This window comes from Xenopus laevis, chromosome 5L (assembly GCF_017654675.1).
Source record: "Xenopus laevis strain J_2021 chromosome 5L, Xenopus_laevis_v10.1, whole genome shotgun sequence".
NCBI classification, from domain to species: domain Eukaryota; kingdom Metazoa; phylum Chordata; class Amphibia; order Anura; family Pipidae; genus Xenopus; species Xenopus laevis.
This window is the reverse complement of record NC_054379.1, coordinates 119130518-119147849: the sequence shown is the minus strand read 5'-3', so window position 1 is coordinate 119147849 and position 17332 is coordinate 119130518. Positions and strand designations below refer to the sequence as shown.

The following is a 17332-nucleotide window of genomic DNA, read 5'->3' as shown; positions in this document are numbered from 1 at the left end:
TGTATAATTTTCTATGTACATCTCCTCAATCTGCCCTGTGCCTTCCTAAAGGTGGCCATACACCAAACGAGCAGATCTCTCCCCGATGTGCCCACATTGAGGTGGGCAATATCGGGCTGATTCGATCGTGGGCCCTAGGGCCCAACGATCGGAATGGAGGCAATAAGGGCGGTGGGATTGTGGGACCGCATCAATGAACAGATGCGGCCATCATTTTTTACCCTTGCGGATATCAATTGGGGACACCCTTCGGATGGCCCCGCACACGGGCCAATAAGCAGCCGACTCGTTCTGTCGGCAGAAGATAAGCAATGTGTAAGCCTTTATGTTAGTATTGATATAGAATGGCTAATTCTAAGCAACTTTTAAATTGGCCTTAATTTTTTTCTTTTTTTGTATAGTTTTTAATTATTTACTGTCTCTTTCTGACTTTTTCAAGCTTTCAAATGAGGGTCACTGACCCCTTCTAAAAATGTTCTGTAAGGCTTCAATTTTATTGGCATTGGTACATTTTATTACTATTTCTGTTCAGCCCTCTCCTTCTTATTCCAGTCCCTTGTTCAAATCTATACATGGTTGCTAGAGTGATCTGGACCCTAGCAACCAGATTGGTGAAATTGCAAACTGGAGAGCTGCTGAATAAAAAGCTAAATAACTCAAAAACCACAAATAATAAAAAATGAAAGACAATTGCAAATTGCCTCAGAATATCTATCTATCTATCTAACTAACTTAACTAAAAATTAACAAATCTATGACAAAGTAAGGAAACCTAAAAAGCACAATTTGCTTTTCATGGGGAAAGAGTTAATTCAGGGTTGGATCAAGGGTGATAGGGATATTATAGATGCAGATAGTGAGTAAGCCTTTAGAGCTTTTCCATTATAGTACCTGCAGGAGTAAGATGAAATCTGTAGCAAATGTTCATATTCAGTGAGGATCCTTCTTGTCGGTCCTCATTTCTGCAATGCCTTCAGTACCCAGTCTCTCCCCGACCGCCTATATCTGTGACTTGATTGGCTAATTTTATGGTTTGTCAAGAGAGCTGCACTCTGATTGGGGGAATCTGCCTCTACAGCAATTACCCATAAATGTATTCCCCTACATTATTTATATGTAACCTTGTTATTAGGTAAAGCGAGGTCCTGACCAAAAATTGTATGTTAAAAGGGGCTTGCATGAAATTTGTCTACTACAGGATGTTTGCAGAAGCATACTACAAGTATGACCATATGTAAAGTTCTGCACAAGATTACCCTTTATCTGATCTAGAAAAAATATTAGTGGACAATTTCAACTCATGTTTTACTGGTTTACAGATCCGTCTGTCTGTCTGTTTCTTCTTCCTGTGTGTAGCTATATGGGATATGTTATTTGGTATATATGCAAAATCTATATATATATATTGATTTTTGTTTGTTTGTGTGAAGGAAGGGTTGAGGCCTGGAGATACAACCAGTACATTTTGCGGCACTCCAAATTATATTGCTCCGGAAATCCTACGAGGAGAAGATTACGGTAAGCTTTCTAGTTTTCACTTCTGGACAATCACACATTACAGATTCCATATAATATAAATGGTATAAAAATATACAACACACTACTGTTTATCATTGGACCACGTTATTGATATATTTTGCTGCCAGAGTAAAATGACTTTAATTGATGCTGAAAGCAGTGTGTAATGTATATGTATGCATATTAGTTACAGTTAGGCCAATAAATCTCTGGACAGAGACAACTTTTTTCTAATTTTGGTTCTGTACATTACGACAAATGAAATGAAACAATTCAGATGCAGTTGAACTGCAGTCTTTCAGCTTTAATTCAGTGGGTTGAACAAAAAGATTGCATAAAAATGTGAGGAACTTTTTTAACACAATCATTTCAGGGGCTCAAAAGTAATTGGACAATTGACTCAAAGGCTATTTCATGTGCATGTGTGGAAAATTCCTTCGTTATGTCATTATCAATGAAGCAGATAAAAGCCCTGGAGTTGATTTGAGGGGGGTGCTTGTATGTGGAAGATTTTGCTGTGAACAGACAACATGCGGTCAAAGGAGCTCTCCATGCAGGTGAAACAAGCCATCCTTAAGCTGCAAAAACAGCAAAAACCCATCCGAGAAATTGTTACTATATTAGGAGTGGCAAAATCTACAGTTTGGCACATCCTAAGAAAGAAAGAAAGCACTGGTGAACTCAGCAACGCAAAAAGACCTGGATGTCCACAGAAGACAAAAGTGGTGGATGATCGCAGAATAATTTCCATGGTGAAGAGAAACCCATTCACAACAGCCAAACAAGTGAACAACACTCTCCAGGAGGTAGGCGTATCGATATCCAAGTCTACCATAAAGAGAAGACTGCATGAGAGTAAATACAGAGGATGCACTGCAAGGTGCAAGACACTCATAAGCATCAAGAATAGAAAGGCTAGATTGGACTTTGCTAAAAAAAAATCTGAAAAAGCCAACACAGTTCTGGAAAAACATTCTTTGGACAGATAAAAACCAAACTCAACCTCTACAAGAACAATGGCAAGAAAAAAGTATGGAGAAGGCGTGAAACAGCTCATGATCCAAAGCATACCACATCATCTGTAAAACATGGCGGAGGCAGTGTGATGACTTGGGCATGCATGGCTGCCAGTGGCACTGGTAGACAAATAAAAGTCCTCTGCACTCAACCCATTATCAATATATTTAAGAGAGATTCCACACAAATATGGAGAGCTTCCACCTGTAGAAAACCCTTTTTGCTGGGTAGGGTGCTTTAGCAGTGAAAGGATCAACCGCCTGTGATCCAATAATACATGTAGCAAACCAGGTACACTGTAGCAAATTTCTTTATTGGCCCCAAACAAAGTAGATACATGCAAGCCTTGCATGTATCTACTTTGTTTGGGGCCAATAAAGAAAATTTGATGCACTGATCTTCAAGTGTGGTGTGCTACAGTGTACCTGGTTTGCTATATTTAAGAGAGTGACATTTTGTGCATACTGCTACTGAAAAATGCCTTACCCCTTTGTAAATGTATAATGAAGCAATAGAATTCTTAATGAATCAGATGAAAATTGAGTGTAGGACTGGCCAGATATGGGATGACTTTGACGTAGTTGGCCAGCTTAAATATATTGCAATATATGGACAAACAATCCCTGTTTTGTTTAAAGGGTAAGGCATTTTTCAGTAGCAGTATGCACAAAATGTCTCTGTCTTAAATATATTGATAATGGGTTGAGTGCAGAGGACTCTTGTATTTGTCTATATGTGTTTTGTGGTCACAGTCTCATTGCACCTCCGCCTAATGGTTTTAAAAATTAGCGGTGAGCACACATATCCCTTGTTTGCCAGTGGCACTGGGACACTAGTGTTTATCCATGATGTGACACAGGACAGAAGCAGCCAAACGAATTCTGAGGTGTTCAGAGACACTGGGGCAAATTCACTATGCGCCGAAGCGCCTAACGCTAGCGTCAATTCGCTAACGTTGGGCATTTTCGTTACTTCGCAAATTCACTAACGAACGCTGGTGTAAATTCGCTAGTGTTACTTCGCACCCTTACGCCTGGCGAATTTGCGCAACGGACGTAACTACGCAAATTCACTAACGTGCGCATTGTTCTGAATGCTACCATTTACGCTAAACTTCCTTCGCTACCTCAGACCAGGCGAAGCGCAATAGAGTAGATAGGGATTTCTTCAAAAAAAGTTAAAAATTTTTCTAAGTCCCAAAAAACGCTGGCGTTTTTTTCTATATTATGGGTGATAGGCTGAAAAAGATCAAAAAATTTTTTGGGGCTCCCCTCCTTCCCCCCTACATTTCCTAACTCATGGCAACTTAACTATACAGTGGGCACATGTGTAGGGCAAAATAAAAATTTTATCTGATGTTTTGAAGGTTTCCCAGGCATTTGTAGAAGCTGCTACATATACCTCCATTGAAATTTGAATTTGGCGCCGTATGCAAATTAACCATCGCTAGCGTAACTTAGCTTCGCTTAGCGAATCAACGCTAGCACAACTTCGCAACCTTACGCTACCACTGAGTGCAACTTCGGATTTTAGTGAATTTGCGAAGAAACTACGCCTGACGAAGTGCGGCGAAGTTACGCCTGGCGCAACTACGAATCTTAGTGAATTTGCCCCACTGTCTGCTGAAATCCAGCTAAATGCAGTCAAATTGATAAGGAGGCATTTCATAATGACCCAAAACATACAGCCAAAGCAACCCAGGAGTTTATTAAAGCAAAGACGTGGAATATTCTTGAATGGCCAAGTCAGTCACCTGATCTGAACCCAATTGAGCATGCATTTCACTTGTTGAAGACTAAACTTGAGACAGAAAGGCCCACAAACAAACAGCAACTGAAGGCCGCTGCAGTAAAGGCCTGGCAGAGCATTAAAAAGGAGGAAACCCAGAATCTGGTGATGTCCATGAGTTCAAGACTTCAGGCTGTCATTGCCAGCAAAGGGTTTCAAACAAATATTAGAAATGAACTGAATATTTCCATTTTTTTTTTATTTGTCCAATTGCTTTTGAGTCCCTGAAATGAAGTGATTGTGTTAAAAAAAGGGCTTTAGTTCCTCACATTTTTATGCAATCCTTTTGTTCAACTGAATTAAAGCTTAAAATCTGCAGTTCAACTGCATCTGAGTGGTTTCATTTAAAATTCATTGTGGTAATGTACAGAACCCAAATTAGAAAAAAGTTTTCTCTGTCCAAAGATTTATGGGCCTAACTGTATTAGGAGTACAGGCAGTCCCCAGGTTACGCATGAGATAGGGTCTGTAGGTTTGTTCTTACCTAAGTTGAATTTGTATGTAAGTTGAAACATATACATTTACTTGTTAAATGCAACTTAGACAGATGTTTGTCTCAAAGGGGACCATCGCCCAAAATAAATATTCAAAATCCTATTTTATCACATTAGTCAAGCAAAATAAAATGTAATTACACTATATAAATCATTTGAATATTGTTTCCTTCAGTCTGGGAATTTATAATTATAGCAAGCAGGCAGGAGCCATTTTGTGGACACTGTTATTAAGACAAGCCTTGCATCATCTCAGAATCTTGTTTGTGCACCAGAATGGGGGACCTGATGTCCAGCCCCATGCACTAGTTACACAATTAAATGGTTAAGAGAACTGTGGGAATGTGGAGAGAAGAGTGACATGTAGGAAGTGCTGAATGGAAAGTAAAAGTAATTGTCTGCCCCACCTCTATGCCTAGGCATAGAGGAGAGGCAGACAATATTTGACAGCTGAGATGCTTAAATGAGCTTACAAGAGCTATGAATGCTTTAATAAAAAAATAGAAATTGGATTTCATGTTTAATTTGAAAAGGACTTATTATACAGAATTTTGTGTCTGGGTGACAGGTCCACTTTAACATAGTATTTATTTTTACCTTTCTGTACATATTTATTTTTACCTTACTGTGCTCTGCAGTAGACAACACACGCCAGAGGGGATTGGGTCAGGTATTAAAGCTAAATGCTAATAAAAGTCAAGCAAACCATAGTATGTTACTGTAATAGCCTCCATCTGTAAGTGTGAGTTGTATGAAAGGTGGACATAGACTCACATATAATATCATACGAAACAAATTTTCGTACAATATTTAGTGCGTGTATGGTGGTAAAAGAGCTGACCAATTTCGGCAAAAGACTTGGATATCGGTCGGCTTGTCGATCAGGTTTGGACGGAAAATTTTGATCAGATGGCTTGAACATCGGGCATTGTTAGTGCTGAATCGTCAGATACAGGTAGAATTCTATTGTTTCTACCTGTATATCTGACAACATAGCTCTACACGTGTGTTGAAACAAACAATCTTTCTTGGAAAGATCTTTTCCAAGAAAGATCGTAATTGTTATGTCTATGGCCAGCTTAAGTCGGGTATATGTAACGTGAGGACTACCTGTATTATTGAAATAGGAAAGGCTAATGCCAGATGGGACTGTTTCTCTGCTTTAAACACTGTCTCTGTCTGCACTGGCCTGGGTGCAGACACACTGAGTGGATTTGGTGCGAAATCCGTTCCATGTCTATACATAAGCAGATAGTCAGTCAGAGGAGTGAACGCATTGTCTGTTTTCTGGCCTACGGAAATAGCAATGTCTGGTTTTAGCCTAGGGGCAACTAGAGAAGGAAAATAGGGATGTTTTATTGCCTTCTGTAGCACAGATTTACCACAGACAACAAAATATCCTGAGTACCATTGTCAATTTTCCACTTATTATTTTATCTTGTATTTGTGTTCCTGAGGATCTACCCATCTGACCAGAGTTGTCACAGATCTTATCTAAAAGCCTTCTGTTGACATTACTAAAGGCTTTTGGATTAATTAGTAGAGTGACTGAGCTAAGAAAGATAAGCCATGCAAAGCAAGCAACTCAACAACAGCTGTAACATTTTTAATTATTCAAAACTGGATATATATAACTGCCTAGCACAAAAAATACATTGAAAAATAGTAGCAAATGCATATTTTGGAATGGTATAATTTATAAAAGGATACCAGGTCTGGATAAAATTCAGTAATTCGGGAAGATGTATGTATGTATGTATGTATATATGTGTGTGTCTGTGTGTGTATGTGTGTGTATATATATATATATATATATGTATGTGTGTGTATATATATATATATATATATATATATATATATATATATATATATATATATATATCCATTCACCTCTGCTAGTCCTACCGTACAGAAATCCAACTTTGTACATTGAAATGCTTCTTTCTATTTTGACTTACTGCTAATAGCTCCCAGGGTTTCAGTTAGTAGTGTGTGTGTGCTTAAGAGAGATAAGTTCCACTAGGTAAGATTACACCAAATAAGCATGTTATTAGCACTGATTCACACCAGCCCAGGAAAGAACTCGCTAACGCTGTGATAAGGAAAATGCCACACTGACTGTTTTATTACAAGGCCAGGTTAAAGCCAGATAAAAAGATCTGGAGATTGGAGGTTTATTGACTGCTTTTCCACATGTAAAGGTTTCAGCGTTGATTGGTGGGCTCTTGGGGTCTTGATGTTTGAGATGATGGCCGGAAGGTCACCTTTTGATATCGTCGGAAGCTCTGACAATCCAGACCAAAATACAGAAGATTTTCTTTTCCAAGGTAATGATCCAGCATTTTAATAAAACTGAAGGCTTACATTATAGCATTTCTTTCTTTTATATTCTCTGTATGGAGTTGAGAAATAAAGACTATTGAACTGCAATGAATGAAAGAAATGTCTGCTGCTAACGTAATAAAATTGATGCGATTAAAACAGATGATAAATGACCCTTAGGGAATTTAGATTTAAAGGGGTTGTTCACCTTTGAGTTAACTTTTAGTATGATGTAAAGAGTGCTATTCTGAGATAATTTGCCATTTGTTTTCATTTTTTATTATTGAAGGTTTTTGCGTTATTTAGCTTTTTATTCAGTAGCTCTTCAATTTGCATTTTAAGCAATCTGTTAACTAGAGCCCAAATTACCCTAGCAACCATGCATTGATTTGAATAAGAAACTAGAATATGAATAGGAGAGAGTCTGAATAGAAGGATCAGTAATAAAAAGTAACAATAACAATACATGTGTAGCCTTACAGAGCATTTGGTTTTAAGAAGGGGACAGCGACGTCCATTTGAAAGCTGCAAAGAATCAGAAGAAAAATATAAATAACTATAAAACTATAAAGAAAGAAATAATGAAAACCCAATTGAAAAGTTGCTTAGAACTGATCGTTCTATAACATAATAAAAGTTACCTTAAAGGTGAACCATCCCTTTAAGAAGGTTTCCTGAAGAAGCAATGATCATTTTAACGTATTTAAATAATGTTTGGATGTAGATAACTGTGGGGCCCGCTTAGTACCAGGGCAGCAAACCATTATAGATTTTGTTTCATAATAATTCAGTCTGCAGTACAGTAATCAATGCTGCATGCCAACTTGCTGCTATGGGTTACTGTAAACAAGGACTTTTACCCTATGGTAGTATAGTAGATCAGCCCTAGTTTCCGATATGTGGACCAAATGGGCCTGTTGATGCAGGTGTTTTTTGCCCGGTGGGTTTCCTAGATACCTGTTATGATCCAAACAGCAGATATATTCATGTATACCTAGCTTAATCTGTTTAGCCATTTACATTTCTGCCAGTTGGAAGGAAACTAGGGAGGTTTTGTCATCCGTGGTAGCACAGATTTATCACTGGCGTCAAAACGTCCAATGTGCCAGGACCCTTTGGTGTTATTTTTAATGCAATCTAATTATACAGTCTTGAGACTTCGCAAATGTGACTGTCCATGCTGAAACAACTTTACCAGTGTTGTTAAAGCTGGCCATACACATTAAAATCAGCTTGTTTGAAAAGAGCTGCCAGGTGTTGGGCCATATCATGCTGCTCCCATCATTTAGCCCCTGTGCCAAAAATTGATCACCGTAAGAGACAAGATTTTAAACTCGAGATTAGTATTAGTCACCTTGATATCAGTTGAGAGAGGGTGTGTGTGTAAAAATGTATTTAATGTTAGTAATATTTTGTTTTATTCATAGTAATTCTGGAAAAGCAAATCCGTATTCCAAGATCACTTTCAGTAAAGGCTGCAAGTGTTTTAAAAAGCTTCCTTAACAAGGTGAGTCACAGATAATTCTGCCAATGTAACCTTATACTGTATTTCTTAATAATATTGCTTATATTAGAATCACCGATTTTATCCACTTCAATTCCAAAGAGATCCTCACTCACGGGTCTTTTCAAATCAATAAAATATTTTATTACAGAGCTACAGACTAATGTTTCGGCCTACAAAGGCCTTGCAGTATGCCGAAACATAGTGTGTAGCTCTGTAATAAAATATTTTATTATATACAGGTATATGGGATCTAATCATTGGAGCGAAAAGTTACATCTCATTATAGACAGCTTAATAAGTATATTCGTTAAGGATAGAAACATTCTATGTATGCAGACCCCCTGGTTTTTGTTCTCAAGTTTGCTTTTAGGACCCTGGCCTTGAGAGCAGAGCCACCAACTTGGTTGTAAGAGCAGCTCTTGGCGAGTTTAAAATCTGCTGAGCTTGCATTAATTAACCTTTTGACTTTCAGCTCATGTGGTCTCTGGGATAGATAGAATTATATAAGTCAACCTAGCATTTATATAATTTATTTTGCATGTTTCCCTATATAATTAGGATCCAAAGGATCGCCTCGGCTGTCACCCTCAGACAGGATTTGCAGATATCCAGGGACATCAGTTCTTCCGTAATGTAGACTGGGATCTTGTAAGTTAAATTCCTTTTTCCTGTTTTTAGACTTTAAATATATAATTTATATAGGGAATAATGTACCCCGTTGTAAATTATATAGTGAATAAAGTACCCCTCTTATAAAATATAAGGATATTATAAGTTACCAAGGAGTTTCATAACCATATAAAAATACGAGGCTGAAGGTCATGGAACTCAGAGGTAACTTCTAATATCCCCATATTTTTCAACTGGGGGTACTTTATTTATTATAATAATTATTATAATAATTTCAGTGAGTCATGTGACAGAAATGACATCAGAACTCACCGTTTATAACTGATGACATCAGAACTCACCGTTTATAAGGATATAATTTACAAGATATTCATGGCTTTAGTGTATTATAAGGATATTATAAGTAACCAATGTGGTCAATGATAAAAGTATGTGGAAAGTATGGAGCCAACTCTGCATTTAGCAACATGTTATGTGATACAAATTACATCACAAAGCATGGACTGTAACTGATGACATCACTAAGCATCATTTTAAGGATATAATACACATCCCACATGAATTTCCTGTAAATTATATCCTTAAAAACTGTGCACTACCGGAGCCAGCCCAAAGGGAATTTCAGAGTGATCCATTTCTGCACTTGCACATGCCAGCAGATCGACCAGGGAGCCCTTATATAGGGGTCTGCAGCCCACCAAGGGTGTATGTGGATCGCCTACAGTGTTGGGAAATCAGGGTTTTTTCAACCTAAAACATCAATATGAGGCTTGGCGAAATCCTTGGCTACATGACTCTTGATCAGCATTTCTACCTCAGATATGTGAAGATAAATCTGCAAAAAACCAGAAGCACCTTAAAGGGATACTGTCATGGAAAAACATGTTTTTTTTCAAAACGCATCAGTTAATAGTGCTACTCCAGCAGACTAGACATATTATGAGTTTCCCAGTTGCCCCCAGTCATGTGACTTGTGCCTGCACTTTAGGATGTAACTACTTTCTGGCAAGCTGTTTTCTCCTAACTGAATCAGTCTCAGTGGGACTTGGCTTTGACTATTGAGGGTTGTTCCTAGATCTACCAGGCAGTTGCTATCTGGTTACCTTCCCATTGTTCTTTTGTTAGGCTGTTGGGGGGGAAAGGCAGGGGGTTGATATCACTCCAACTTGCAGTACAGCAGTAAAGAATGATTGAAGTTTATCAGAGCACAAGTCACATGACTGGGGGCAGCTGGGGACAAAATATGTCTAGCCCCATGTCAGATTTCAAAATTGAATATAAAAAAATCTGTTTGCTCTTTTGAAAAATGGATTTCAGTTCAGAATTCTACTGAAGCAGTGCCATTAACTGATTTTCCCATGACAGTATCCCTTTAAGGAAACGGTGCACAGGAGGAGGGGAAGAAGGGAAGAAAAGGTGAAGGCATGACAAAGAAAACTTTATACAGAAAGATCAGTAGTTTTTAGGGATGCACGATTCGTCTGAACACCGAACCAAATCCAAACCCTAATTTGCATATGTAAATTAAGAAAACAAGGGTGAAAGAGAGCGCGCTATGACTTCCTTTTTTGTGTGACAAAAAGTCACGTGATTTTCAGCCAGGCACTTGGATTCAGCTGAATCCTAAATCTGAAAAAGGCAGAATCCTGAACTGAATTCTGGATTTGGTGCATCCCTAATAGTGATAGCTGACAGAAAGGAATAACAAGAACAGCTGAAGAGAAGGAAGATTTTTTTAAAAAATGCAGGAAAACAGAAGAAATAAAGAATACAGATATACAGTCTGTGGCACACATGGTGATTTTTGGGACATCCAACCCAGCAGGTTCTTGTTGACTGTAAATGCAACATAAAAAGAAATGTTTTCCCTGTCATCTCACATTGTTCTCACTGAGAATCACGTGATTGTCTCCTGTAAATGCTTTAGTGTGCCTTTTCGAGTGACAAACATACATAAGTAATTATTATTATTATATGATGTTTTCCAGTATGTTGCACTCAGGGTTAAAGACTTAATTATTTTGATCCATTCTGTGATATCGCTCTGTGTTCTAAAAGTGCATTTAATTTGCTTTCTGCAGTTCTCAAGGTGTCCGCTCTGTAATCATCCTTCATAGGGAATAAGGACAAGGGACTATTTCCTTTCACCGTTAAGGCGTGAGCGGCCTCGCTAAAATTTAACATTTCCTCACAGTTCCCATTGAATCACAGTGGCAGCTAGCAGTGATTTATTCTGTAAAAAGGATCTTTCAGTGCCTAAAAATACAGTTGGTGAAACATCCTAAAAATGCCATGTGTGCTTTAATCTTAAAAGAGAAGAGGGATGGATAGAAACCAGAACTGGAAGACTGAAGAAAAAATAAGAACAGTGGAAACTGAAAATATATGAGAACATACAAAAGGCATCAGAGAGAGCAGGAAGTTATAATTTAGAAATGAAAAGGAAATGACTTCTTTAAGGGGAAGAGTTCTTTCCACTCACAAGACTCAACTTCATTTATTTTTGCCAAAAACAATAATCCAGTCATGCTTTATATCTGAAAATCCAAGTTTATACCAGAGCCTGAGATTAGCACTGAAATGGTATTGATCCTCTGTCTGACTTGAAGGCAGTCTATTGCCTGGAACCCTACTGAGTCTGTAATAGAATGTTTGTGCTTTAGTTACCTCCCTCATGCTTTATAATTCTATTATTTTTTTTTAAACATATAAAGTCTACCGAAAAGTTTTTTTATGTAGAACAAAATGAAAGGCAGTCTATTAAATACATACATACATGATTATGATAGAATGGTAAATCATTGCCCTGTGGTCTTTCCTAGTCCATCTCTGGTACATTGCTGGTTTCCTAGTATGTTATGATCACATTGTAAGGTCCAGTAACAAAGCTTGGGCAGCAGCCATTCGTTTATCAGTTTGTATGAACCTAACCCGTTCTTTGAATGTGATTTGTTCTTTTTATGTTTCAGATGGAGCAAAAACAGGTGGTCCCTCCATTTAAGCCAAATATATCTGGGGAATTTGGTTTGGATAACTTTGATGCTCAGTTCACTAATGAACCAGTGCAGCTTACCCCTGATGATGAGTAAGTGAGACATGTCATCTGATTTCTTGTTATTTCTGTGTAGCGGGAAGTCTGATCAAAGACATGGCCGTATTATGACCCTTATACAACAACCATATACAACACCAGAAGGGGTTTGTAACTTAATTACCTATGTGACTGGAAGAATGACTATGATGATTTTGCTACACAAAAGGGATCCTAGTTTAAGGAAACTTTTTAATTGCACAGGTATCTATTGTCCACATTGTGACACCGTTCATAACTCGCCATTTCAAAAAGAAGCCTTTGCATATGCAATGGGCAGGAGTACCAGCCATTTGCCCAATGCCAGCTATATATTTCAAAGGAGAACTAAAGCTTAACTAAAGAAGTAGCTAGAAATTATGTACTTTATGTTTTGGGCTTCTGTACCAGTCCAAGGCAACCACAACCCTTTAGCTGTAAAGATCTGTTACATAGTTAAATTGGGTTGAAAAAAGACAAAGTCCATCAAGTTCAACCCCTCCAAATGAAAACCCAGCATCCATACATACACCCCTCTCTACTTTTAATTAAATTCTATATACCCATACCTATACTAACTATAGAGCTTAGTATCACAATAGCCTTTGATATTATGTCTGTCCAAGAAATCATCCAAGCCATTCTTAAAGGCATTAACTGAATCAGCATCACAACATCACCCGGCAGTGCATTCCACAACCTCACTGTCCTGACTGTGAAGAACCCCCTACGTTGCTTCAAATGAAAGTTCTTCTGATCCACTTTATGGGTAAAAAGGTCCCCTGCCATTTGTCTATAATGTCCTCTAATGTACTTGTAAAGTGTAATCATGTCCCCACGCAAGCGCCTTTTTTCCAGAGAAAACAACCCCAACCTTGACAGTCTCCCCTCATAATTTAAGTCTTCCGTCCCTCTAACCAGTTTAGTTGCACTTAGTCTCTGCACTCTCTCCAGCTCATTTATATCCCTCTTAAGGACTGGAGTCCAAAACTGCACTGCATACTCCAGATGAGGCCTTACCAGGGACCTATAAAGAGGCATAATTATGTTTTCATCCCTTGAGTTAATGCCCTTTTTTATGCAAGACAGAACTTTATTTGCTTTAGTAGCCACAGAATGACACTGCCCAGAATTAGACAACTTGTTATCCACAAAGACCCCTAGATCCTTTTCATTTAAGGAAACTCCCAACACACTGCCATTTAGTGTATAACTTGCATTTATATTATTTTTGCCAAAGTGCATAACCTTGCATTTATCATCATTGAACCTCATTTTCCAGTTTTCTGCCCAGTTTTCCAGTTTAGACAAATCACTCTGCAAAGTGGCAGCATCCTGCATGGAACCTATAGTTCTGCACAATTTAGTATCATCTGCAAAAATAGAAACAGTACTTTCAATGCCCACCTCCAGGTCATTAATAAACAAGTTGAAAAGCAAGGGACCTAGTACAGAGCCCTGCGGTACTCCACTAACAACACTGGTCCAATTAGAAAATGTTCCATTTACCACCACTCTTTGTAGTCTATCTTTTAGCCAGTTCTCTATCCAGGTACAAATACTATGTTCCAGGCCAACATTCCTTAATTTAACCAGTAACCTTTTGTGTGGCACTGTATCAAATGCTTTAGCAAAATCGAAGTAAATCACATCCACTGCCATCCCAGAATCGAGGTCTCTACTTACATTCTCAAAAAAAGAAATTAAGTTAGTCTGGCAAGATCTATTACGCATAAAACCATACTGGCACAAACTCATAGTATTATGATTTGCTATGAAGTCCAGTATCTTATCCTTTATTAACCCTTCGAAAAACTTTCCTACCACTGACGTCAGACTAACTGGCCTATAGTTTTGAGGCTGAGAACGGGATCCTTTTTGAATAGAAGCACCACATTAGCAATTCGCCAGTCTCTCGGCACTATGCCAGATCTCAATGAATCCTGAAAAATTAAGTAAAGAGGTTTGGCAATCACAGAGCTAAGCTCGCTAATTACCCTGGGATGAATACCATCTGGCCCTGGACCTTTGTTAATCTTAACATGTTCTAGTCTCTTTTGAATTTCTTAATGTGTGAACCATGCATCATTAGTTGTATTACTAGAATTGGGACTGTTAAGAAGGAAACCTTCACTTACTGATTCCTCATTTGTGTAGACCGATGAAAAATATGAGTTCACAATCTGCGCTTTTATTTTGTTTTCATCAACCAGCTGACCCCCCTCTGATAGTAAGGGTCCCACCCCTTCCTGCTTCATTTTTTTACTATTAACATATTTAAAAAATAATTTTGGATTTTTTTTACTGCTTGCTGCAATATCCTTTTCTATAGCAATTTTAGCTTGCCTTATAGCTTCTTTGCATGATTTATTGGCCTCCTTGTACCTTATAAATGTTTCGGCTGTACCAGCTAACTTGAAAGCCTTAAAAGCACGTCTTTTCTTACCCACCTCAACACCAACGCTTCTATTGAACCAAAAAGATTTTGCTTTGCAACGACGTTCCTTGCTTACAAGTGGAATATACTGACAAGTATATTTATTAAGCAGCATTTTAAAGACTTCCCATTTTTGTTCTGTGTTTAACCCTGAGAAAAGCATTTCCCACTTAATATGTTGCAGAGATGCCCTTATACTGTCAAAGTTTGCACGTCTGAAATTTAGTGTTTTAGTTACTCCCTTATAGAATTGCTTCTGCAACAGAATCTCAAAGGAGACCATGTTATGATCACTATTCCCTAAATGCTCACCCACACAAATGTTAGAGATGAGTTCAGTATTGTTAGTTATTACATGGTCCAAAAGTGAGTTATTCCTAGTAGGTTCTTGAACGAGCTGGAATAAAAAGTTGTCATTCAGCATATTTACAAACCTACTAGCTTTTTCTGTCTTAGCAACCCCATTACCCCAGTCAATGTCTGGATAATTGAAGTCACCCATAGCAACAACTTGACCCAGCTGTGAAGCCGCTTGTATCTGCAAGAGTAGCTGGGCTTCATACTCGACACTTATACGAGGTGGTTTATAGCATACACCAATGATAATTCTTTTTGTTACCTTTTGCCCAGTCAAAATCTCTACCCAGAGTGATTCTACACCCTCACCAGTGCCAGCTATTGGTATTTCTTTAGCGCATGGCTTTAATTCAGGCTTTACAAACAAACACACTCCTCCACCCTTTTAAACCCTCTGTCCCTCCTAAAAAGGGTGTAACCATTTAAATTCACAATCCAGTCACATGTTTCATCCCACCAGGTCTCGGTGATACAATTATATCTCCAAAGATGCCCCAGTAGCTCCCCATCTTCTTTTCTGCTGATTCACTGCACATGCTGTGTGCTGCTGTCACTTACTGAGCTTAGGGATCCACTCACAATATACAGTACACATAGAATATAAATGGCACAATATAAGGCTGATTAGTAATTAATACAGATAATTACTACATGGCAACACAGAAACCAGTGCAACTAGCGTCAGAATTTAATAATCGGCCCTGTAGCATCAGCTTACATTACAGGCCAACCTAATTTTCTGCTTGATAATTAGTGACGACACCTAAGCTTAGCTTCTCAGCTGCTCAGAGCCCACTGAGCATGTGAGTGTCACAGACACTTTCCAAGATGGTGACCCCCTGTGACAAGTTTGAAGTCCTGGATCATTGCTGCTATTGACAAGCTGAAACTTTAGGCTGGTGCAATAAGTTCAGTATATAAAACATGAGTAAGTGCCCCAGCAGGCGCGAAACGCGTTAGGTCTTGCTCTGATGTCCTAATAAATTTTTCATTTTTTAAAATTGAGTGATTCATTATTTTGGGGGACACTCACATTTTTCTTTTTTTTGAAATGTTGACTTGGACTTACACCCTAGGACTGGGGTGAATTGTGAGTATATTCCCCATGATTAACTTTAATAATATTTGATTATGAATTACTAACTCGTTTTGTAGTAGTACCTTTATAGATTTTTTGGCACCCTAAACCATATTATTCCCAAAACATAATGTACAACCTTTCTAGCTGCTTCTTTAGTTAAGCTTTAGTTCTCCTTTAAGGGTTACCCTCAAAACACTCATTGTTTTAATGTACAAATTTGTCAGTTCAGCGCTTGCACATATTGTCATTTTCTCTAAGTAATCTTTTGATTATGTACTTAGTTTTCCTTGCAAATGGCATTTCCACCAGAGTAAATGGGTAATGCTAATAAGACAAAACAAGGCATTGAATGATATTTCTTTTTTTCAGCTGATGTTGCCAACAGTCACATTGCTTAGCATTCTAACTGTATAACACACCTAGACCCTGTAGCTCATTATAGTGATTTGTTTTAACAGGGATGTTGTGAGGAAGATTGACCAGTCAGAGTTTGAAGGCTTTGAATATATCAACCCGCTGCTGATGTCTGCCGAAGAATGTGTATAATTTATAGGACAGCTCCACAGGACACATCAGCCTCGGCCGGCTCTGTCTCTCTTCTGCAGGGACAACCACTGTTTGAATATTATCCTGGAAAGCACAATCTGCAGTATTGCTGTACCGCTGTGTGCTAATTTATATCAGCTATTTAAAGCTCCGAATCCCTAAAATGAGATATGTTTATTGTATGGACAGAAAAAAAGACATCTCCAGGTTCTTGGAATCGTTTTATCTGCTAGTCGCACACTATCTTCTGCTGAGGATCCTGATCGCCCGGGAATTGAAAATGTGCTGGGGGGTTTTTTTTCCTCTCTCCAATCTTGCACTTCCAAGAATATGATAAATCATTTGCTACCCCATTCACACCTTTCACTGTCGATAGAAATAGTCGAGTACAATCTTGCCTCCACTATATATGGATATACTCTTCTACTGGTATATAGAACGAGTGCATTAGAATATTCTTTAAAGGACATTTTGTATTGCAAGGGTAAGAAGATATCCGTTAAGCATTCCATTAGATTGCCGTTCCTATACGCCACGTAGAAAACGACTGTAAATGCATGCTCAT

General features: G+C 38.3%; 1 protein-coding gene across 1 annotated transcript in view; it reads left to right on the top strand.

Moving 5' to 3' along the window:
• The window catches only part of prkci.L (protein kinase C iota L homeolog), a gene marked incomplete at its 5' end in the record, with an annotated part of 53647 nt that extends 36528 nt beyond the window's left edge, over positions 1-17119 (top strand). Inside the window, 6 exon segments of the mRNA NM_001090599.1 lie at positions 1431-1518; positions 7019-7144; positions 8567-8646; positions 9205-9294; positions 12246-12361; positions 16680-17119. Coding sequence (NP_001084068.1) covers positions 1431-1518; positions 7019-7144; positions 8567-8646; positions 9205-9294; positions 12246-12361; positions 16680-16767 — 588 coding nt within the window. The 3' untranslated portion in view covers positions 16768-17119.
• Between the last annotated feature and the right edge of the window lie 213 nt (positions 17120-17332).